The sequence below is a fragment of the Lathyrus oleraceus genome, chromosome 7 (genome assembly GCF_024323335.1).
Source record: "Lathyrus oleraceus cultivar Zhongwan6 chromosome 7, CAAS_Psat_ZW6_1.0, whole genome shotgun sequence".
NCBI lineage: Eukaryota > Viridiplantae > Streptophyta > Magnoliopsida > Fabales > Fabaceae > Lathyrus > Lathyrus oleraceus.
In genome coordinates, this window is record NC_066585.1 from 536,909,577 (window position 1) to 536,932,818 (window position 23,242).

The 23,242-nt window shown below is 36.1% G+C and overlaps 2 protein-coding genes and 1 long non-coding RNA gene across 5 annotated transcripts in view; 2 read left to right on the forward strand and 1 right to left on the reverse strand.

The window, feature by feature from the left end:
* LOC127107750 (uncharacterized) overlaps nucleotides 1-21,037 on the forward strand; it is a 29,414-nt gene extending 8,377 nt beyond the window's left edge. The window contains exons 4-8 of the mRNA XM_051045076.1: nucleotides 17,754-18,442; nucleotides 18,592-18,718; nucleotides 18,820-19,098; nucleotides 19,205-19,306; nucleotides 20,390-21,037. Coding sequence (XP_050901033.1) covers nucleotides 17,754-18,442; nucleotides 18,592-18,718; nucleotides 18,820-19,098; nucleotides 19,205-19,306; nucleotides 20,390-20,713 — 1,521 coding nt within the window. The 3' untranslated portion in view covers nucleotides 20,714-21,037. The remainder of the gene's footprint in view (nucleotides 1-17,753; nucleotides 18,443-18,591; nucleotides 18,719-18,819; nucleotides 19,099-19,204; nucleotides 19,307-20,389) is intronic.
* Nucleotides 8,039-9,938, reverse strand: LOC127107751 (uncharacterized). 3 transcript variants are annotated; one of them, XR_007795816.1, is made up of 4 exons: nucleotides 9,622-9,938; nucleotides 9,339-9,470; nucleotides 9,107-9,237; nucleotides 8,039-8,991 (listed from the first exon to the last, which is right to left on the reverse strand). It is a non-coding gene; the product is annotated as an uncharacterized LOC127107751 (long non-coding RNA). The 3 variants fall into 3 exon arrangements; XR_007795815.1 differs by having other exon boundaries at nucleotides 9,542-9,938; XR_007795814.1 differs by having other exon boundaries at nucleotides 9,339-9,938.
* Nucleotides 13,555-16,736, forward strand: LOC127104842 (uncharacterized). Its single transcript, XM_051041989.1, has 3 exons — nucleotides 13,555-15,527; nucleotides 15,606-15,917; nucleotides 16,004-16,736. Exons 1-3 carry the CDS (start codon nucleotides 13,555-13,557, stop codon nucleotides 16,734-16,736), a joined length of 3,018 nt encoding a protein of 1,005 aa, XP_050897946.1.
* Nucleotides 21,038-23,242: the final 2,205 nt, after the last annotated feature.

Consider the following 23,242-nt stretch of genomic DNA (forward strand, 5'->3'; position numbering starts at 1 on the left):
TAGATCTATAAATCCGTTCGATGTGTGGTATGCGTCCACTCCTCATCTGTTTTGGGTAAAACAATGTTTTCGTCGATTAATACAATATAGCTTTCGCTAAAATCGACCAAGAAACAAACATTTTTCTACCCAGAACTACGTAAGCCTTGATTTCTCTTTTGAGATACGTAGGAGCAGGATTTATAAATCTTGTCAGGCCCACTAATAAAAAAACTTAGGTTTAGTCCTTCGTCAAAAATCCAAAAACATTTCTTCTCTCTTCTATTCTTTCTCTCCCTCATTATAACTTAAGAAGACTAACATAAGCTAACATTCAAAACGAAACTAACTAAACGGTTCCCGTTGAGTACAACGGACGTGAGGGGTGCTAATACCTTCCCCTTGCGTAACCGACTCCCGAACCCTGATATTGGTTGCGACGACCATATCTTATCCTTTCTTTTATGGGTTTTATCGATATTTCCCCTTTCCTTTTTAGGAATAAATAAAGTGCGGTGGCGACTCTGTTCAGTCCATCATTGCGAGCGTGCGATCGCGCTTCGCTTTGTAGTCGTATCCCCATTTTTTTTCGAGGTGCGACAGATGGCGACTCTGCTGGGGACAGGAACATCCCTAAGTGAGTCAACCCTAGTTTAGTTAGGTTTTTTCGTATGTGTGTTAGCTTTATTTGTTTATTTTTCTTTGTTATATGCTCTTTTTATCTCTGTTTTATTGCATTTTTATATATGATTATATATATATATATATATATGTGTGGGTGTTGGGATTTTGATATCATGAATAAAGCTCTACACCCGAGCTTTGGAAAAAGAAGAGAGAACACATAAGTTAGAATTGGAAGTTGTGTAGTGTTAGTCCCCAAGGGCCACTCCTTGCGTGTCTAGCATGAAGACTCCCCTAGAGTAGACCTGTTTGTAGATCTCTTTATAAGACAGCTAGCCTGTTGCATAATGTTGATTCATGAAGGGTCCATGACTCTAGGAGCCCCTCTTAGAACCAGTTCCTGCTTTGGTGGTTGCGTAATGATGGACTCCAAGGGCCTCTCCTTTTTGCACCCAACATGAAAACTCCGCTCAGAAGAGACCTTGCGTCACTCTTGTCATAAAACGGCTAGCCTGTTGCATGATGTTGATACGATTATGGTCCATGACTCTGGGAACCTTATCAAAAATGTAGAAACTATCCTGTGAGTGGGTTTATGGGTAGAAAACCTAGAACTATCTGTTAAGGAGCCTACCTAGTAAGATGTTCTGAGTTACTCACATTATCCCAGATCATAACTACCTGGATTGCATTTTATTTGCATACCAAAACACAAAAACAATGCATTGCATCCATTCATATACCGTTGCATATGCATTCGTCATCATGCATTTCATATCATTTTCCAAAAATACAAAAAAAAAAACTCATCCATCCTTTGTCCATGTTCAAGCGAAGTGATTCCTAACACGCGTTTAGAACAAAGAACCATGTCTCAGGAGATGATGGACGAGCTAAGGAAAAGCCAAGAAGCGCTGAAGGAGGAACTTAATCTTTTAAAGAGCCAAATGAGATGGGTCGTGGAAACTCTGCAAGCCTTATTGAGGAAAAAGGGCCATCCTATACCCATTGCTACAACAAAGGGAGTTACTACCCCATATCCGTCTGGTGTTGCCCCAAGTCAAGAGAAATTTTATATGGCAACTCCTCGCCTACCGGCATATGGCCCTCCCTCAAGACGTCATCATCAACAGTATCTGGCTATTCCTCCTCAAAATCACCGAAGTCAGGTTCAAAACAAAAATCAGAATCAGAGCAAGAAGAACCAGGATCACAATGACCCGATTCCGGTGCCATATAGCAAGCTCTACCCGCTACTGATCCAGAATGCTTTGGTGACCCCTCGAGCTCTCACGCCTGTGTCACCAGACCTACCATGGTACAATCCAAATGCAACGTGTAAATTCCATAAAGGGGCATTGGGACATGACCTAGATTCTTGCTGTGCGCTAAAATATTTGGTACGAGAACTGATTAACAAGAAGAGCTTAGTCTTTGAAGAAGATCACCCGAAGATCAAGTGCGAATACCATACTGGAACAATGGGACACTCCATCGAGGAATGCAAGAGTTTTAAGCTCAAGCTGCAAAGATTGATTGACATAAGGTCACCAACACTCAAGGAGGAAGTCTCAAGTACATATACCCTGATCTCCGGGCCAAGTAATGATAAAGGGAAAGGACCCTTGAAACCCCTTAAGGTTTTGTACCACAAGGAAGATGTCAGGGATGTGGCTAGTGAGCTATCATTGTTTCCTGGTAAGAGCATTGAGATACCGCCTTGGATTTCCAATGTCGCGACCCTAACCAATGAAAGAAAAGGAGAAGTGAGTAGTGGATCCAAGAGGGTTGCGTTCGACGATGGGATTGAAAGAAAAGAATTTGAAGATCATCATGTCAAAAAGCTGGTTGATCCCAATCTTCAAGATTGAAGAAGTCATTCCCTAAAGCTGGCAATCATTTGGCTGTTTCCGCACTTCTTTTGTAGTTTCCTTGCATGTTGACTCTTATTTGCTTTTAAGCATTGTTGTTTTCTTTGAATTGGTAAGATTAATGAAATGTTTATGCATCTTTTGAATTGATCCATTCGTATTCACTCGTTTTTCATTTATGTTAAAAAACAAAATTTCTCCTCTCATTCACTTTTGTTTATCAAACTGTTGTGTTAACAAAGATTGGAGGGAGGATGATGAAAACAAAACACCTGAAATTGTTGTGGTATGCTTTTGAGTAAAACCTTGTCGATGATGTAAGGCATTGTTTCAAATCCCCAAACACTGAAGTTATAAGGAGTTAATCCCTAGTCAACCACTTTGAGCCTAGAAGTTGGTGTTTATTTTGGATCTAAAACCCTTAATCTTAACCTGGGGCAGGGTAGTTGTGTTCAGATATTTTGATCATGTATTCGATCTTTCAAAAATCGTCCATATGAACACCCTCCAATTAGGTTCAACCCCATGTTATCCTTCGCACACATGTTAAGGTGTCGAAGAGGTTGAGAAAAGCTAAAATTAGTGTTGGTTGATCCTTATCCACCAATAATATGGCAGTCAACACGCATAAAAAAAAGATTGAAAAAGTCCGCTAAGTCAAACACCACAAAAATGACTTAGGCAAAAGTCAGGGCATCCCGATGGACCGAAAGATTCAAAAAACGGTCCAGGCAAAAATTAGGGATAAAAAAAAAAAATCAATCAAAAGAGGTCATTAAATCCTCGACAAAAAATATGGTGACTGCCATTTCAAGAAAAATTCGTCTTGAATCCTCATCACACCTTCGAACCCTCTTGGAAGTCGAATGCGTGTATCGAATTAACTGAACGTAGGAACTGGAGATCATCAAGAAGAAGGGGTGGGTAAAAATAAATTTTGAGCCTTATATCCTTTTGTTTCAAGGAACCGCGAACCAGACCACGTTATAACCCTTAAAAGACCTAATTGAGGCAGGGTTTATTTTGAAAGCATACTACAACAAGGTTGTGTTAACCTGACTCCAAACGATTTTTGTTAATCATTTGATGACACCAACTTGCATACTGTGAATGACTTGATCACCATTGTGTTCTTATCAACGACTCGTTCACTGTATTTTACCCGTTCATATCAATAAATTTTGATTTCAAATTTTTGCATAAACATTGAATTAAAATTACCATTTTTGAATGAACAATCTTATTTGCGAGTCAACACTTAGCATCAAAGAAATTCAATACACAGTTGAGGAACTTGATGGAGTGAAAGAAGTCTAGTCATGGGCAAATCACTTTGAGCATCAGTTGATTCGAGCTAATCACCCTAAGGGTCATCTAGCCAAGGGTAATCTGCTTCAAGAATCAGACCGGGGCAAGCCACCTCAGAGCTCAATAAGTCCAACTATCCAAAGGACAGACAACCAAGAGTCTGCCATTCCAACATTTGGTTAGTCAGGTTCAGACTACTGCAAGTTACAAACACTTGGGGCAAGCCACCTCAGAGCTCAGTAAGTCCAATCACTCCATGGTTCAGTTAGCCAAGAGTAATTTGCTTCAAGACTCAGACTGGGGCAAGCCACCTCAGAGCTCAGTAAGTCCAATCACTCCAAGGTTCAGTTAGCCAAGCGTAATTTGCTTCAAGACTCAGACTGGGGCAAGCCACCTCAGAGCTCAGTAAGTCCAATCACTCCAAGGTTCAGTTAGCCAAGCGTAATTTGCTTCAAGACTTAGACCGGTGCAAGCCACCTCAGAGCTCAATGAGTCCAGCTATCCAAAAGACAGACAACCAAGAGTCTGTCATTCCAACATTTGGTTAGCCAAGTTCAGACCATTACAAGTTTCAAACACTTGGGGCAAGCCATCTCGAGGTAGTCTCATGGCAAGTTGTTTCCAAACTCACTTTCAAGGTGAACATTTCCAAAGACCCAACAAACTGGGGCAAGATGAGCCACAGAGGGGCAGAACCTCCTTCTTCATGCTTTCAAACTGTTCAAACGAATTCTGCCATACGTCAACAACTGTTGAGTTCAAGACGAGTGCCCGAAAGCTATGCTAGCACGATTCATTAATCCTCCAAAAGGATCCATTGGCTAAGCTGTGGCCATCAAACTGGATAGAATCCTCCCTTGACAACATCTATCATAAAATATTTGGTTGAGTTCTCGGTGTTGAGGAATCATGAGCTTCCATAAAAAGCCTTTACAAACTCCCAGTCTGCTCAAGTGTCAGCATTCTCATAGCATGATCATTCATATATCATGCATAAAAGGAAATTCAAATCATGCATAGCCGAAATGTACTTCGTGCTCATTTTGCATTGACCTAGGTCTTGGTGTCAATCCTATGTCCTTGAACCTCTAATTCCAGCTTGTCTTTGGTGCCCTTAAACCAACATCCGGTTTTCGCAGTCATTTTCAAGTCCAATTGTTGTTGGCAAAATCCGTTAAAAGCTGGTTGTAGTCCATTGCTTGCAGTCAGAGTTCAATTGTCGTTATTCCGGGGTCCGGTCATGCTTGAACCTGCTCTGAAGATTCTTTGTTCAATCCTATTCAGGTCTTATACGAACCTGTCATTGAACCTTTTTATTCCGGGGTCAGGTCATCCTTGAACCTACTCTGAAGATTCTTTGTTCAATCCTATTCAGGTCTTATACGAACCTGTCATTGAACCTTTTTATTCCGGGGTCCGGTCATGCTTGAACCTGCTCTGAAGATTCTTTGTTCAATCCTATTCAGGTCTTATACGAACCTGTCATTGAACCTTTTTATTCCGGGGTCAGGTCATCCTTGAACCTACTCTGAAGATTCTTTGTTCAATCCTATTCAGGTCTTATACGAACCTGTCATTGAACCTTTTTATTCCGGGGTCCGGTCATGCTTGAACCTGCTCTGAAGATTCTTTGTTCAATCCTATTCAGGTCTTATACGAACCTGTCATTGAACCTTTTTATTCCGGGGTCCGGTCATGCTTGAACCTGCTCTGAAGATTCTTTGTTCAATCCTATTCAGGTCTTATACGAACCTGTCATTGAACCTTTTTATTCCGGGGTCCGGTCATGCTTGAACCTGCTCTGAAGATTCTTTGTTCAATCCTATTCAGGTCTTATACGAACCTGTCATTGAACCTTTTTATTCCGGGGTCCGGTCATGCTTGAACCTACTCTGAAGATTCTTTGTTCAATCCTATTCAGGTCATGTACGAACCTGTCATTGAACCTTTTTATTCCGGGGTCCGGTCATGCTTGAACCTACTCTGAAGATTCTTTGTTCAATCCTATTCAGGTCATGTACGAACCTGTCATTGAACCTTTTTATTCCGGGGTCCGGTCATGCTTGAACCTACTCTGAAGATTCTTTGTTCAATCCTATTCAGGTCATCTTGAACCTGTCATTGAACCTTTTTATTCCGGGGTCCGGTCATGCTTGAACCTACTCTGAAGATTCTTTGTTCAATCCTATTCAGGTCATGTACGAACCTGTCATTGAACCTTTTTATTCCGGGGTCCGGTCATGCTTGAACCTACTCTGAAGATTCTTTGTTCAATCCTATTCAGGTCATGTACGAACCTGTCATTGAACCTTTTTATTCCGGGGTCCGGTCATGCTTGAACCTACTCTGAAGATTCTTTGTTCAATCCTATTCAGGTCATGTACGAACCTGTCATTGAACCTTTTTATTCCGGGGTCCGGTCATGCTTGAACCTACTCTGAAGATTCTTTGTTCAATCCTATTCAGGTCATCTTGAACCTGTCATTGAACCTTTTTATTCCGGGGTCCGGTCATGCTTGAACCTACTCTGAAGATTCTTTGTTCAATCCTATTCAGGTCATGTACGAACCTGTCATTGAACCTTTTTATTCCGGGGTCCGGTCATGCTTGAACCTACTCTGAAGATTCTTTGTTCAATCCTATTCAGGTCATCTTGAACCTGTCATTGAACCTTTTATTCCGGGGTCCGGTCATACTCGAACCTACTCTGAAGATTCTTTGTTCAATCCTATTCAGGTCATCTTGAACCTGTCATTGAACCTTTTATTCCGGGGTCCGGTCATACTCGAACCTACTCTGAAGACTCTTTGTTCAATCCTATTCAGGTCATGTACGAACCTGTCATTGAACCTTCTATTCCGGGGTCCGGTCATACTTGAACATACTCTGAAGATTCTTTGTTCAATCCTATTCAGGTCATGTATGAACCTGTCGTTGAACCTTTTTGTTCCGGGGTCAGGTCATACTTGAACCTGCTCTGAAGATTCTTTGTTCAATACCCATTCAGGTCATGTATGAACCTGTTTGTTGAACCCCTATTCCGGTATCAGGTCATACATGAACCTGTTCTGAAGAGTTTTCTCCTTGATTATCCCCCAGCGTTATCAGGTCATATATGAACCTGTCGTAGCATCTTTTTCTTCATTCGGTTGTATTCTAAGTGTCGTTTATCAAATCTCACTTTGAATACTCCCCAGTGTGTGTCTGATTCTCCAGCAGGACTGTTTCCCCAGCAAGTTGTTCCTTACCATTTGTCTGTCTTCCTGTGGACCATCAACATTCCCCACAGGTTGGTCTGTCTAGTAGCGTCTCCTGTTAAGGGTCCACCATATCCCTAGCAGATAAAATTACAAAAAAAAAATAATAATAATAAAAAAAATCAATCATCCATGCATATCATATCATATCATATCATATCATATCATATCATATCATATCACATCATGTCATAGGGATTCAGGATCAAAATCCGGGTCTTCTTAGTATTTAACTATCTCCCACTATGATCATATGAAGAGTGTCCTGCTTCATATTCTCTAGTTGAAGATACTTAAATAGGGGCAACTGTCATACCCCGATTTTGGTCCTGAAAATTTTTCATTCGGTCTTCGGCCTAAAGTTCATTTGCATACATTCATGACAATTTCATATGTATTATCCATTCAAGGTCATGGTGCAAATTTCTGACTAGCAATTCATATGTTAAGTCGGTAGCAAAATATCATTTGAAATTAAAGCTTTCTCTTTGTTGAAATAAAAGAACCATTTTTATATATATGTGTACAATCATTGTGTTTGCAAAAAATATCACTTTAACCAAAGTAAAGTCAGTTTTTTTCTAAGCTCTAAGACCTATTCTATTTCAACCTCATGTTGATTCTAATTTCCTCGATTTCCTCTTTATACATTTCTTGTTCTCCAAGCAAGAACCAAAACTGATACACATAAGCATGGCATTCAAATGCATTCATGTTAAGCCAATGTAGCCTTGCATTAGTAGTAATTGAAAAGTCAAACAACTTAAAGCATATCTTTTATTATATTATAATTATACTGTGCTAGTAGTGTTAGAATTAACATTCAAAATTTCTTTTTCTATGTGTGATTACATGAATTGATTGATTTTTGCTTGTATGTAACACGATATATATTATTTATATAACATAGGCAGTCATGACTTATTCTTTTGGGATGTCTGTATCAACATATTTATAATTCTTTTGTTTCTTATTTAATCCATGATAGACATTGTGAGATGGAATAGAATAATCACGCTTCATATTATAAAGCTATACAGCTACAAAAAATTAAGGACTATACTAGGCACCTAATTACAAACAACCATAAACAAACGGAAACTACAAATTTGAGGCACTAAAGCTAATCTCCGGCATTTTAAAACTTTACGGTACGCTACAAATGGATTAGAACCTCACATGATTCATAGATACAATGTTCTTGATCATGACAAGTTTGAGTTGAATAATATGCATAGACAGATTATACACACGGAAGCATATATTGGTCAGCTAAAAGTTAAATCCGCTGCTGCTGCTTGTCGCTCGATCAATTCATCTATTGAAGTCGTGGAACATGAAGAAGCTTTACAGAATTCCAAAACAGCCCCGCCATCCAATGCGCTTCATAGCCGCATCCAAGCCGAAATTTCCAAGCTAACCAATAACCTTCAAACTTCCTATTCATTCCTGAAACAAATATGTTCAAAATTACAATCATTTCTAATTCCATCTATACACAATCCTATTACCCAATCAGTATCCAAAACCTGAACAATTTCAAGCCCAATTTCAGGCACAATAGCCAACATTCTCTACAAGGTTCGTAACAGAACAACCTGGTGGCAATGGTTCATATCAGTTTCACAGCAAATCCCTTGTAAACATCACAATGCGATCAGGAAAGTCAGCAAGATAATAGAAGATTAATCTCTTTCAGTATGATAATAACAATCACGAATAACAACAACTTATTTCCTAACTGTTAATATAACATTAGAATCTTTTAGAAGCTCAGTTCAAAAAACAGAACCCCTCTTTTTTTAATGAAATTCTCCACCATATTTCTAACACCTCTAACTAACCCACAAAACCTGTATTTAAGCGACATAATTTCAAACGCAGCCGCCGTTTCTCGAAGCCAACAGCAAACACATTAGCAACAACACATTCAACCTGCAACACCTACTAACCTGCAGAGATTAATAAGCATAACAGTAAGAATAATTCCTCATAGTTGAACAAAATTTCCAATTAATAAGAAATTCTGCATTAACAGTTAAGTAAGACAATGTAATGAGACTTAACATTAACATTAGCTTATAACGGAACTGATTTTCATCCTTGATAGCTAGCACTTCTTCACACCTAGAAGTTCATGGTAGTAGCAATAGTTGAGCTTTGCAAATAACCGAAGTGTTTCTTTTCACCAATTTTTACTACAGTAAAACCAAGTAATTAGCAAAGGCTGTAAAGTTCAAAAAATAACCCAAAAGAGAATTGAGACAAAGTTAGAGGAAGAAAGCTAAGTTCATATTACCGTTTCCAGATTTAAGTATCAAGCGAGACAGGCAAAGCTGAGCACCTAAAAGCACTTCCAAGAGGTTTCCCTTTTTAATCTCCATAGCTAGCTCGAAAACCCTAACTGATTGGGTATAAAAAGAGGCGGATGCTGTAGAAAAAAAGGAGAGTTTTTTAGGAGCGGCGACGAAAAACCTAACTTCAATCAGCCAAAAAAAAAACCTAAAGTTTTCAGAGAGCGAAAGCCCTAGAGCTAGAAGAGTTGAGCGGCGACGGGAGGAAGATCCAAGCATCGTCATTACCACCGGACCACCGCCGAAGGTGAGTTTTACTGCTTGAATCTCTTTAAAGCATTTTGTTTTTCTGGCATGTAGAGTGAAAGTTTGTGAATGAGGTTGAGATTGAGAGATGACATGAGCGAGAGAGGTGTGAGATAGAGCGATCGAGAGTGGCGAGATGGTAAGAGATCGAGAGTGAGAGAGAGAAGGATGATCGAGCGTGAAAGAAGAAAGGAAGTGAATGGTGATAGGTTTACTGATTTTAATTCTCATTGTTTACTGATTTTAATTCTCATTGTTTACATTTATTCTATTTTCAATATTATTTAATACACTTTTCTTCTTCTTCCAAGAATCACGTGAAGATTTACTGTTCATTTGGTCTTTTGAAAATCACTAAATATTCAGTTGCCTGTTCATAGGAAAGAACAACATTTATGACTTGATTTTTATTTATTTTATTATTTGGTTTATTTTTTTAGTTAAAAGAGAAAGTAAAAAATAAAAACAAAAACAATTTTATATTATATTTATTTTTAATTAATGGATGCTTAGAAATTTTCTTATTTTCTTCTTTATTTTAAAATATAACCGTTGGTAAAAATATATTAAAATCAGAATAATAAAAAGATTTTTTTCATTATTTCTTTTAATTGTTTTTTAATAATTTAGTTATTTGGTCATCATTAATTAATTGTTACTATTATTAATTAGATTATTTAATTAGTTTTGATTTCTAAATTATTTTTATCATTCATTCTATGATTTAATTAAAATATCTACTTTTTTATTTATTTATGGGTTGCTATTTAAATAAATAATTGTACGATGATATTGATCGAATAGATAGAATAAGAATTTTGGCCCAATAACATGTTTTTTTAAAAATTCGATTAAATATTTTTTTCCCGATTAAATCATCTTATCATTTAAGTCAAAATATTAAATATTTTCAAAAGTTACTGTAAAGAAGAGGACCATTGGAATCTAGCATTCCGGTGGGAACCCTCGAATACTCGGTCATAAGCCTTGCATTTTCGATTAACCGTTTATTTTATTTTCTTTGTTTCTTAAAACATTTAAATCAACTTATTCTTTTGTTATTTTTTTAAAAATAAAAATAAATACATAAATACATATAAGTCATATTAATAAAAATTACAAAAAGAGTTTTCTATTTATTATTTTGTATTTTAGATTATGTTGTAAAATATTTTAAAAATTAACTTAGTTAGTTTCATTATTATTATTAGATTATGTCATAAATTTCAAAAAAATTAAGTTCAATATTTATTTTATTTTTATTTTATATTATGTCATAAAAATCAAAAATTAAGTTTACCATTTATTTCTAGATCATGTCATAAAAATTCATAAAAAATAAGTTTAGCATTTATTTTCTTTAAATTTCAGATCATGTCATGAAATATTCAAAAAAATCAAGTTTGCCATTCATTTACTTTTAATTTTTAAATCATGCCATAAAATATTCCAAAAAAAAAGAGTTTATCATTTATTTAATTTAATTCTAGATCATGTTATAAAAATTCAAAAAAAATAACTTTACCTTTCATTTTATTTTAATTTAGATTATGTTATAAAAATTATAAAAAAATTTAATTTAGTTATTTTCATCATTAGTTTTAGATCATGTTATAAAAAATATTAAAAAGATTAATTTAGTCATTTTCATCATTATTTTTAGATTGTTATAATAAATAAAGATTAATTTAGTTAGTTTTATTATTATTTTTAGATTCTGTTATAAGATTTTTTTTTTTTTTTTTAAAAAAATATATATAATTTAGTTATTTTCATCATTATTTTAAATTATGTTATAAAAATATAAAAAAGGTTAATTTAAATATATTTATTATTATCATTAGATTATGTTATAAAAAATAAAAAGGTTATGTTTAATTTATTTTTTGTTGTTGTTATAAAAAAGTATTTAATTGTTTTATTATCAGACTTTTTTTAAATAAAAAATAATCTGCATGTGTCTAATATTAAGTTGATCTTATTTTCTCACTTTATTTTACTAGACATAAAAAGAATATAATTGTATTTTTCTCCAACTTAATTTCTTGCTATTTTCTCTAAATGTTTGAATAACTCTAGAATTATTATTTTCATATAATATCATTTTCTTTGTAGTTTTATTTATTATTGTTAGAATATTACGAATAAATAATTAAATAAATATCTAGTAATGATGTTGACTAATTAATATAATAAAATACTTATGACTATTTTTTTAAACTTTGATCCTACCCCAAATTATACATTTTAATCTGATTAGTTTGTTTCTTATCCCAATTAAAACACTTTACTATTTAAGTTAAAATATTAAAACCTTTTATGAATAACTCAAAAGAAGTGGACTATTGGAATCTAGCATTCCGGTAGGAACCCTTGAATGATCGGTCTTGAACCACGCGTTTTGGATTAACTGTTCATTCTTTTTAAAACACATTAATTAACTTGGACAAGGGGAAGGACCGTTGGGATCAAGCATTCTGGCGTAACCCTTTGAATAGTTGATTCTCATCAAGTGTTCGTTGTCCAAATATTTTTCTTAAATAATTCGAATAAGAAAGGACCATTGGAATCTAGCATTCCAGTGGAACCCTGAAATTTTGATCTTAGGGCTTATGCCTCATTCTTAAATATCCGTATTTCAAACTCAAAAACATATACTTAATTTCTATCTTAAACTCTTTCAATAAAGATGGAAATGGAACATGGTGTATACCATGCACTCCTGAGGCTAGGATTCGAGATGTATATCTCGCTTATCCAAGTTCTCGCCATCACTCAAAATACATCCAACCAATCAAACCCCTTTTCTCGCCGTCGTGCGATTAATCAAAAACCTTTTTCATAAATGAAAGATATATTGTCTTAAGTGATACAAAACAATGTTTCGGCCACGATTGTTGAGTAGAGATAAATGACGCTTTTCCGAATGTAGATCTATAAATCCGTTCGATGTGTGGTATGCGTCCACTCCTCATCTGTTTTGGGTAAAACAATGTTTTCGTCGATTAATACAATATAGCTTTCGCTAAAATCGACCAACAAACAAACATTTTTCTACCCAGAACTACGTAAGCCTTGATTTCTCTTTTGAGATACGTAGGAGCAGGATTTATAAATCTTGTCAGGCCCACTAATAAAAAAACTTAGGTTTAGTCCTTCGTCAAAAATCCAAAAACATTTCTTCTCTCTTCTATTCTTTCTCTCCCTCATTATAACTTAAGAAGACTAACATAAGCTAACATTCAAAACGAAACTAACTAAACGGTTCCCGTTGAGTACAACGGACGTGAGGGGTGCTAATACCTTCCCCTTGCGTAACCGACTCCCGAACCCTGATATTGGTTGCGACGACCATATCTTATCCTTTCTTTTATGGGTTTTATCGATATTTCCCCTTTCCTTTTTAGGAATAAATAAAGTGCGGTGGCGACTCTGTTCAGTCCATCATTGCGAGCGTGCGATCGCGCTTCGCTTTGTAGTCGTATCCCCATTTTTTTTCGAGGTGCGACAGGAACTTATCAGCCATTCATTTTTGTCTAATATATGTTTTAATTTTCAGTGGTTGACGAGTTAATTGTTTGCCTTATAGAAAATGGATCGTACTTGGATGTACGATAGAGTATATTCCAATAGACACGATTGAAAGAAGAGTATGTTCGCGGGGTTAAAGACTTCGTAAAGAGGGCTTTGAAACAACCTATTTGTAAATCTGAGGGAGGGATAAGGTGTCCGTGTATAAATTGCAAGTGTCTCAAGATAAGAACACCAACTAATGTTAGACTTCACTTGTATCGAGATGGATTTCAACCAGACTATTGGATTTGGACTCAACATGGAGAAGTAGAGCTCAATGTTAATACAAGGAATGATTCAAATAGTAGTGAGCATGTGCATCATGATGACCAAATTGAGGCAATGAATCAGATGGTGTATGATGCTTTTAGGCCTTATGGAGTATTCTCTCACGTGAATGATAACATAGAAGTTGAGGAATATACGGAGGATGAGTTTCCCAACGAAGATGCCAAACGATTTTATGACAAGTTGATATCTTTCAACAAGCCCATTTATGAGGGAGCTACCCAATCAATATTATCAATATCTACTCAACTTCTTGAAATTAGGTCTAATTGGCATGTACCACAAAAAGGTTTAGATTTTGTTGCACAAATGCTTAAAAGTGTATGTCCAGTTCAAAAATGCTTGCCCGAGAACTATTACCAAGCAACACAGTTGGTATCTAAGTTAGGGTTAAAGGTTGAGAAGATTGATTGTTGTAAGAATGGTTGTATGTTATATTACAAGGATGATAACAATCTATCAGAGTGCAAATTTTGTAATGCTCCTAGGTTCATTCCTCGCAAGACTGGCATGGGAAAGTACAAAGATATCCTAGTGAAGAGAATGTTCTACTTCCCAATCATTCCCAGATTACAAAGATTGTATGCATCAACTGAGTCGGCAAGTGAAATGAGATGGCATCACATGAACAAAAATAGTTCCAACATCCTTCGCCACCCGTCAGATGGAAAAGCATGGAAACATTTTGATAGTGTATATCCTGACTTTTCTAGGGAACCCAGAAATGTAAGGTTGGGTCTGTGTTCAGATGGTTTTACTCCTTACATTCAAGCGTCTGCTTCTCCATACTCATGTTGGCCAATAATAGTTACTCCGTATAATCTCCCCCCTGAAATGTGCATGACCAAACCATACTTGTTTTTGGCATGCCTCATACCCGGACCTAAAAACCCTAAATTAAAGATAGATGTCTACTTGCAACCATTGATTGATGATCTACATCGATTGTGGTCCGATGGAATATTGACCTATGATATATCTACAAAACAAAACTTCATCATGAAAGCCTGCTTGATGTGGACAATTAATGATTTTCCAGCCTATGGTATGTTATCTGGATGGGGAACACAAGGTAAATTGGCATGCCCTCATTGTATGGAACACACTGATGCTTTCACCTTGAAAAGTGGCCATAAGAATTCCTGGTTTGACTGTCATCGTCGTTTCTTGCCATCTAATCACTCCTTCAGAAGGAGTAAAAGAAGTTTCCTAAAAAATAGGGTTGTGACCAATGAGCCACCTCCCATTTCCACAGGGAAAGATATATGGGCGGTAATAAGTAATTTTCCAAAAGTTACTGAAATTGGATGGGAGGCGAAATGGAAAGAATTCGAAGGGTATGGAGTGGATCACAATTGGAAAAAGCGAAGTATTTTTTGGGATCTCCCATATTGGAAGGATAACTTGTTAAGGCATAACCTCGATGTGATGCACATAGAAAAAAACGTCTTCGATAATATATTTAATACTGTCATGAATGTTAAGGATAAAACAAAGGATAATGAAAAGGCAAGAGAAGACTTGGCTAAATTATGCTTTTGCGGGGACTTGGAGCTCCAACCCTTAGAAAACGGAAAGAATGGTAAACCAAAGGCTAGTTACACTCTAACCAAATCTGAAGCCAAGTTGGTTTGTAAATGGCTTAAGGAATTGAGAATGCCAGATGGCTATGCTTCAAACCTCAGTAGGTGTGCCAATGTAGAAAAGGGTACGGTGCATGGGATGAAGAGCCATGATTGTCATGTTTTCATGGAATGTTTACTCCCAATTGCATTCCATTCATTGCCAGATTTGGTTTGGAAACCATTAACTGAGCTAAGTCGATTCTTTAAAGATCTTTGTTGCAATACATTGAGGATGGACGACTTAATTAAGTTGGATGAGAATATTCCAATTATCATATGCAAGTTGGAAAGGATTTTTCCACCAGGTTTCTTTGACTCAATGGAGCATCTTCCAATCCATCTTGCCAAAGAAGCAATTCTAGGTGGTCCAGTACAGTACCGATGGATGTATCCATTCGAAAGGTAATTGTTGTGGTTGATTTTATTAAGTTATTGCATGTTTATCATAAATTAATAAACGTGGAATGATTGAATGTGCAGATTTATGGGAGTCTCAAAGAGGGCAGTGACAAATAAGGCTAGAGTTGAAGGTTCCATATGCAGTGATTATATACATCGCGAGACAAATTACTTTTGCTCTCATTATTTCAACTCTTTCCGTTTGTTGCCAACCATAAATCTTAGTAACAAACCTCATTTAGACAATGATGACATTCTACCTACAATGTCCATTCTACAAAGTGGCGGTCGACCAAGTGGGAAGTCACGAAAATATTTTCTATCTGATAAGGAATGGAAGTCTTCACATGTGCATGTCTTGATAAATTGTGATGAGGTTAAACCATATCTTGAGTAAGTGTGCATCATAATATATTCAATCAAATTATTGATGCATATCATAATAGATATTTACTTATGAATCGTGTGATTTATTTCAGCATATTCTTAGAGAACCACTCTCTAGATATAGAAGATTCATCTGGGCGCATACATATAGAGTTTCCCATATGGCTGAAGAAATATGTAAATGAGGAGACAAATGGAGTTACTAACCAAGATATAATTGCCTTGTCTCGCAGTCCTGCATCAATGGCCATATCATGGAACATGTATTTTATCAATGGGTACAAGTTTCATACTGAAGAATGGAGCAAAGGTAGAAAAACTAGCAATTATGGTGTGCACGTGAAAGGTCTTGCAGAAGGAGGAAATACTGATTTTTATGGAATAATCAAACATATCTTTGAGCTAGATTACTTTGGTCTGAAGCATAAGATTCCAGTTTTTTATTGTGAATGGTTTGATCCAACAAGGAATACGGGCACAAAGGTTCACCCACAATATAAAACTGTGGATATTAAGATGGATAAACGTTATCGTCCTTATGATCCTTTCATCCTTGCGCAAAATGCAAGACAAGTGTATTATGTCCCATATCCAGAAATGTGTAGAGATATGCGTGGATGGTGTGCGGCAATCACCACAAAACCAAGGGGTCGCGTAGAGATTGACAACATAGAGGATGAAGTACCTTATCAATCTGATGGGATGTTACCGGCGCTACCCAATGTAGAAATTGAAGCAATATCTTGTTTGCGTGACATGTCACAATTAGATGTGTTTGAAGAGATTTTTGATTGCTCTACTAGTGAAGCAGATAGAGGGCATTGATGAAGATAAGCGTGATGTGACGTGAATGAGGGTTCAAATAGAAACAAAAGGGTGAAGCAGAACTAAATTTTCTTTTCTTTCTAGTTTCTCTTTCTAGTTTCTCAGCTAGAATCAATTCTGGACAAGTTATGTAAGATAAATTAAGTCGCTGTGCATTTATCTTTTCCCTGTAGAGAACTTTTTCTTTGTTTACCCCTCCTTTGTTAGCAGCATTCCTTTGTATTTGAAATGGCTCCATTTCTAATATCCAATAATTTGGCTATATAGTGAATCACTATAGTTCTTCCCTGTGCTATCATGCAGTATAATACTTTCTAAAGGTCAAATACAGTTTTCTACACCTTGCAATATCATTTTACATGTTTTTGCATTAGATCGTTGCATGCTTTATCATGAAGTTGTTGTTAATCTTTTAGTTATTATTACTTTAGGACCACAATAGAGTATGCATATCTTTCTCTTAACTTTTTTTATTGATTGATTAATATGAGTCCTGTTTTTATAAAGTTTGGAGATGTATGAGAATATCGTACAACAACAATGAATGTTTTGTTTTCTAGTAGAACTAGAATTCACTTTATATGTTTTATGAAATTTTTTTATTTAGCAAGCAGCCGCCTCCCTTTATCTGTCTTCTGGCATATAATAAAAAATCCACATCTTCTCTGTTGAAACTAGGGGGCATTTTGGATTCTCCATTAAGAATCCGTACTGTAAATTGCTCAAATTGTTTCCTGTAGAGCAGTGTTGTGTTATCAAATATCTGTAACTACGGCGCTATGGTAGGTATACGTGGCAGTTTTCGGACTCGCCACAGTATGGAGAGGTTTTTGCTGTTGTTGATGTTTGGAGGGGTTTTTGCGTGTTATGATAATGTTTGGCAACTGCATTTGAATTATCAGAAACAACATTGTTTCTTTTCTTTTACTTTTAATTTTATCAGAAACTGCATTTGATAATGTTATGATAATGTTAAGAGTGTGAGACTGACTAATCCTTTTATTTTTATGACAACAGATGACTAAAAGAGGTGGAAAAGCTAAGGTATTAGCACCAGGAAAACTTCAAGAAGAACGAAATCGCATAATTAACAAGAAGCATATCGTTAGGAAACCTGCTCAAACAACATTGTCTATGCAGGATGCATCATCGGCACCAACACCAGCTCAGGCAGCACCGTCCGTGCAGGTTGCATCGTCGATGCCGACATCAGCTTCGAAAAAATCATCTGTGCAGGCTGCATCGTCGATGCCAACACCAGCTCAGGAAGCATCGTCCGTGCAGGTTGCATCATCAATGCCAACATCAGCTTCTAAAAAATCGTGTGTGCAGGCTGCATCGTTGATGCCAACACCAGCTCAGGCAGCATCGTCCGTGCAGGCTGCATCGTCGATGCCAACACCAGCTCAGGCAGCATCGTCTGTGCAGGCTGCATCGTCGATGCCAACACCAGCTCCAACTGTAGTACCTGTTCATGCCACTACCTCTGAGAAATTCAGTTTTATGCCTACTCCAACTTTAAGCCATCAAACAATGGCTGGCCCTCAAAGTATAAACCTTCAAACAATGGCTAGCCCTTCAAATTTGGCAGAGGAGGAAGATGTGGATGCTGATGAGGATGAGGCGGTGGGTCAAGAAACTATTACCCCTCTTGTGCCAACAATAGATGAGAATGGGAAAGTTATTATAAAACCATCTGGTACTGGGTAAGTCATATATATTCTCATAATTTAATAATTTAGTAGTTTTATTATTGTATTTTGTCTAAAATATATATAACCTGTTAAGAAAGTTGAGAATATTACTATCCATATGATTCTTAATAATTTAGTAGTTTTATTATTGTATTTTGTAGGCTAGTTCCTGCCAAAGAAGTTGCTGGTGCCATTAATTATGCGATACGCAAACAATTTTATAAACCTATACATCATTGGTCTGCACTCGATCCTGATACGAAAGCTGATTGGTTTAAGTTGTTTGGAGTAAGTATTTATTGACTTTTGTCACTTAAGTTGATCAAATTATATTTAAAAAGTAACTAATTGGTTATTAATATTAATTATGTGATTTTAATTATTTTTAGGAGAAGGTTTCGTGGGATCCTTTCGATCATGCATTTGTCTATAGCGCATTTGAAAAAAAAGGAAGAAAACGATTAAACGACATGTTGGGGAAGGCGAGGAGAAAAGGGACTCGACCTTCATGGATTGGTGATGATGCTTGGGTTGAACTTCAAACTTATTGGAAAAAGACCGAGTTTTTGGCTGTGTCTTCTCAAAACAAGACCAATCGAGCTTCCGCAAGAGGCGGAGCAGTCCACACCACAGGCCGTAAGGCTCATATTGATGTTGCACTTCAACTTGTAAGTAATAAAATCCTAACAAATTATTATTATTATGAAGATTCTTTATATCTTGACAGTTTTACTCGTATTCTGTATTGATTATTGGATTATTTGATTTTTGTAGTCACGTGAACTTCAAAGGGATCTGCGTCCCGATGAGTTATTTTTAAAAACACACAAGAGGAAAAATGGTGAATGGGTTGACAGTCGTGCTGCATCTACTTATGTAAGTTCTCGTAAATTTTACTGCATCAATATTTGCATCCATGCTTTCAGAAGCAGACTTATTCAAATTAAACTCTCCAAAAAGGATCTAGTTATCCATTTTTATAGTCTAATGTAAGTTAGATATAATAGCACAAGTCCTATGTTTAACTATCAGTTTGAAATTCCTGCAATCAGTTTGCTGTGCTGTTTGATATTTGTTTGAAATTCCTGCATCAATATTTGCTGTGCTGTTTGATATCAGTTTGAAATTCCTGCAATCAGTTTGAAATTCCTGCTATCAGTTTGAAATTCCTACTTCCTGCTATCAGTTTGAAAATGAAATCCGATTGAGGTTTCAAGTGAGTAGCAATGTTGGGTCCAATTGGGTGGGATCACGGTTCACAATACCTGCAGGTTGGAAGGTAGGTGCTACTTATTCCACCAAGATTCAGCCTTATTAACTATTATTACAGAAAAATAGTTTAAAGTCCCATAAACTGTTTGTTGTTGCTGCTTTTCAAAATAGGAACTAAAATTATGGATTTGTGTAACTTGACTCCATCTCATACTAAATAATATTGGAGTATCAATCAATAAAATCAATTCTAGTACATTACTACTTTATAACTTGACTACATGTCTTTATATTATTTTTTATATGGATAGATATATATTAACTGATGTATATAATTACTGTACTTTTATACTTTTAAGGACAATTTAAAATATAGATATATGTCTTGTTTTGATGAACTCAAATTAAGTTAAAATTCTTCATGTCTCTCAACATGCTTGCAGATTGCTGTTACGCAGGCAAAATAATGATCAGTCCCATTAGATTTCTGAGCACAACGTGGATGTGTCGATTGCTATAGTGACAATGCATGAGACAGCGCACAAATACTATTATTATTATTGATTCTTTTCTTAGATAGATATCAAATTTGTACCTTTGTTTACATGTGAATAAATCAAACCACCCTATGAGTGAGTGAGTCATTGGCATAACCATTTTGAGTTTCATTGGCATAGCTGTATAAGAATGATACAATTGCTTGTGTTATCTTGCTGTTAAGTATTCCTTACTTTTTCTATTATGCAGAAGACTTTTAAAGAGAAGTTTGATGCAGAACTTCAGCCAACTGAAGAAGGGAATGGAGAGGTTGTTCAAGTGTTAGATGAAGAGCGTGTAAATCAGCTATGGACAGAGGCTGCTGGGGGCCGTAACCGTGGTCGGGTTTATGGCGCTGCAGATTTAGCTATTAATCTAAAACGTGGATCAAAAAGTTTTACCCAACAATCTCAAACTCCTCAACATTCTATGTTTGGGATGTCATTAGAAGCTGAAAGAGCAGCTAGAATTAGAGCTGAACAAATTGCCGAGGCTGCAACGACCCAATTACAAGAGGCTAACGAAGCAATGTGAGCTGCTACCGAGGCTACAAAAGCTGCTACCGAGACTGCACAAAGGATGGAGAGGGAGATGAATGCTTGGAAGGAATTTATGATGAAGAAATTTGACACTTCAACTTTTGTATCACATTCTCATCATTATGATGACGATTTGGATGATCAATCATTAGATGAAGATTGATCTTGTACTTTTAGTAGAACGAATTAATCTCGGATGTGATTACTTTTTGTGTATGTTTTTTGAAAGTTAATGTGGGTAGAACTTTTGTAGTTTCTTTCACGAATGTTTAAAATTGTTTCCAAATGTTTTACCATAAATATGATATTGTTCGGTTGATGGAGTGGATTGAAAAAATTTGTTCGAGTGAGGTTGTCATGTTGCAACCCGACTCTAAACATCTTTATTGTCCTTTTTTGTTGACTTTAGAGTCGGTCTATGCAAGGCTAAATATTATTATAGACTTTTCTATGTTGACTTTAGAGTCGGTGCTACGGACGCTATCTGTTTTTTTCTTGAGTTTCATAAATTGACCTCAATGCCAATCGATCGATGCATACAAAAAAGTTGACTTTTTTTGTTGACTTTAGAGTCGGACAGGCCAACGCTAAACATAATATTGACTTTTCATGGTTTTGAAACAATATAGCGTCGGTCCCATTAGTGTCCGCGTTAGCCTCCATTTCACCGAGGCTACGTAGCCTCGGTGTATCTTTAGCCGACGTTACACAGTAGCTTCGCAACTTTTATTCAAGGCCCGACACCGACGCTAAACCGACGCTAACCACACATTAGTGTCTGTTTTTTCACCTTTAGCGTCTGAAAGTGGCCGACGCTAATAACTGTTTTTCTAGTAGTGAAATTGTGTAGGTTGAAAAATGATGTCTAGTTATAAAAAAATTAAGTTACAAGAACATTTAAGTTGATTTTATAAATCAAATAGAGATAAAGTTGCAAAATAAGTAAAAGAAAAACAAAATAAAAGATATGAAGAGATGTAAATACAATAGAAAGAAATAAAGAACATCAATATAAAAAGATAAGGGAAAAGAGAAATGCATACGTGGTTTATACAACTTTAACTTAATCACATGGCCTACTTCAGTCCCAAATAGTTTTCCTTCTTGAGAGTTTCCACTATATGAGATATGAGCTTTTCATAGGTTATACCCATAGACCTTCTTATAGTTAAAGAGGATATTTTATACTGTATAATACCCAAACCATGCGAGAGAATTTACTTCATGCTAAACTCATAATCGAGCAGAGCTTTTACACCAGGCCGAGCTCAACAACCGAATAAAGATTTTACTTGGATAATCTCAAGAACAAACAAATAACATTTTACAGGTTGAGCTTGAAATCAAAAAAATATTTACTTGGTGAATCTCACGTATCAAAAGGGAGCTTTAAACTAATTAAGCTCATAACCAAACAAACAAATCCTTCAAAAGATTTTACACAAAAGACAAAACTCTCTTAATTAAATTATAAAGATAACACTACACCAACATATAACAATTCTCACAAATATATTTCACTATTGAAGCACTAAAGCAACCTTGTTAAAAAATATAAAAATATGAAGTAAGAGATATTATAAGTGAGAAAGAATATATTTCACTCTTGTATGCAATAACTTGTCCCTCTTCATTAAGTCACCACCTGAAAACTCTTTTTCTCAACACCACCTTCCATCTCAAAGCTATTCCACCCCACCATGCACTCACTCTTCTCAACACCACCTTCAATCTTAAAGCTCTTCCACCCCACCGTGCACTCACTCCTTCGGCGAAAATGCAAGATGCTCCAACGGCTTTCAAACAACCACAAACACCACGAAACAACCAACAACATTCAAGGCGTAGAAGTTCCGGCCGCCTCCTAACACCACTAAAATAGTGAGGGATGCGAAGTAACCATAACCTGGCAACAACCTTCGACAATGAAAAACTCGAGTTTCTTATTCTCTAAACCATGCTCGACATCAAGCAGCATAATAAGTCGAGTTCGTTTTGTTTATTTTTTTCGTTTCTCTTAATACATTTTGACTCTGTTTGGTTTTTTGTTATTTTGTTTTCATATTTTCGATGTCACTGCATTTTTGTTCATGTATTGGTTGGCTTTTGATTTCAGTTACATTGAATATGTTGTAATAATTTTGCAACACTGTTGTAATCAAATAATATATGCGCGGGCTGTGCTGTTTAGTTTTATTTTCTGTTATGTTCAAATCGAATTCATGCTGATACGCTGTTTGCATATACGTGCGTCATGCGTGGCATTTGCTTCGATATGATTCGGTTGCGATGATCACATTTTAGCGTTAGCAACATGCTGGACATTTTTTGTGTATGCATGCACATGATTGTTTTTGTTGTCGTTACATCTCTTTTAACTTTAAATGTCATGTTTAAAAGCCTCGCGTCACATTTCTTCGCATTGAGGTTGCTTGATTTTATCATTACTTTTCACTATCGTTACTTTTACGTTGTTGGCAAGTTATGTTTTGTTTGTATTTTGACTCGTTTGCGATGACCGCTT